Source organism: Blastomyces gilchristii (genome assembly GCF_000003855.2).
Source record: "Blastomyces gilchristii SLH14081 genomic scaffold supercont1.3, whole genome shotgun sequence".
NCBI lineage: Eukaryota > Fungi > Ascomycota > Eurotiomycetes > Onygenales > Ajellomycetaceae > Blastomyces > Blastomyces gilchristii.
Window position 1 is genome coordinate 2,922,977 of NW_003101680.1, and position 1,806 is coordinate 2,924,782.

Consider the following 1,806-nt stretch of genomic DNA (forward strand, 5'->3'; position numbering starts at 1 on the left):
ATATAAAGAATATCAACACTGCATGCATTGAATGAAGATGATATTGCTATGCAACACTGTAGCTGTTTTCATATATCTCTGAAAGCTGTTAATATTTTCTTTGTCTCTTTATATTTGATAAGTCAGTAATATATTTCAATACACTTCCTCTTTTATCATTATCATCATCATCATTATCACTATCATCAACATCATCACTATCATCACTACTATTACTATCATTATCATCATCATCATCATCATCATCATTATCATTATCATATTATTTCTGGCCGCCTCTCCTGCCTTCACCTCTCTTCAATACTCACTGAAACCAATCATGTCATTCCTCTTCAAATATTCTACAGTCCTGCAGACCACCAAGGCGCATGAGCGTCATCACAGATTGAAGGAAGAGAAGAAGAAGGCATTCAAGCAAGAAGAGACAGATCACAAGACATGTTATGATGCCTTGAAGAGACTCTGTAAGAGAGCAGAATGATAACAATTTTAAGTAACACTTCTGATAGATTTAGACTGAACTAAGTATAGAAATAATGCAGATGACATCACCTGTGAGAGATTGAAGAAGAAGACAGTGAAGAGCCTCATGCAGCAGCAGTGAGACCAGAAGAAGTTCTGAGAATGATTTGAGTTTAAGATGAAGAGAGAGAGAGAGAAGAAGAGTATTACTGCAAATAAGCAGTGATAGAAGGAGATTGAGAGAGTATTGAAGCAGGAGATAAAGAAGTCAAAACTGATAAGTTTTTTACTTATTGAGAGATAATGATTTTTGATAATACTTCTGTTCTCTAATTGATTAGCAGGAGCTGACAGAGGAGAAGAGGATTGAGGCCTTGTTCAGGTCTCAAATGCACTCCATGATCCAGGACATTGAGAAGGCAGCCCTGCTCTCTGAGCATGTCAATCTGCTTACCACTGAGGTGGAACCCGAGGCAGCAGACCAGGAAATGCGGGATTTTGAGGCACAGGTTGACCTGGCTGAGAGAGAGCAGTGGGAACCCTCCTCTGAGAAGGCAGTGGAGAGAGATTTTGAGATGGTTATTATCTCAGATGAGGAGGAGGAGAAGGAGAAGAAGAATGAGAAGTGAATTGTGAAGAATGATAAGAAGAATGAGAAAGAGAAGAAGTAGATTTTTTTCTTTTTATATTAGTTAGTTATAAGTTTAAGTTTTTAATTATTAATAATTAAAATTGATTTTGAGTTTTCAAAAATTATTGTACAAGTTGTAATCAAGTCAGGAATGATATATATATATATATATATTTAACTATCATGATTCACAAATCACTATAATGTATAAGTATCAACATTTTTTCAATATTGATATTCACAATATTAATATATTTTTAATGATATTATCTGATAATGCAATTTGATAACACTCTCTTTTACAATATTAATATATTTCAAGAAATATGATAGAGATTAATCAAGATTGTTTGTTTACTTTTATACATCTGTGATTCAAAGGTTGCTTCAGCCAGCGTACGATTACAGGCGTACGCCGGCTTCTTATATATTGAATCTCGTACGCTAATTTAATTAGCGGCCGCTATGGCCCCTTTACACTCGTACGCGTACGCTAGTAGTTCGGAAGCGGCCGCGGTATTATCCGACGGTCGTACGTTCTTCCGAACCACACATCAATGATATTCAATCTGAGTTAGTACTAAAATTATAACTAAGCTAAGAAACAAGATTATTTTCTCTTATATTAATTCTTCTTACACACATCAGTGATCAGTTATTGAAAATAAATTATCATCTTTCTTAAATTATTATCATGTCTTCTGAATTCACTT

At 34.7% G+C, this 1,806-nt stretch overlaps 1 protein-coding gene across 1 annotated transcript; it reads left to right on the forward strand.

Annotated features, from left to right (window-relative positions):
• Positions 1 to 319: 319 nt before the first annotated feature.
• On the forward strand, positions 320 to 1,091 carry BDBG_16527 (uncharacterized protein; the record flags this gene model as incomplete). The annotated part of the gene is made up of 3 exons (XM_031724465.1): positions 320 to 464; positions 543 to 577; positions 807 to 1,091. The coding sequence occupies 3 exons, from the start codon at positions 320 to 322 to the stop codon at positions 1,089 to 1,091; spliced, it is 465 nt and encodes a 154-aa protein (XP_031576974.1).
• Between the last annotated feature and the right edge of the window lie 715 nt (positions 1,092 to 1,806).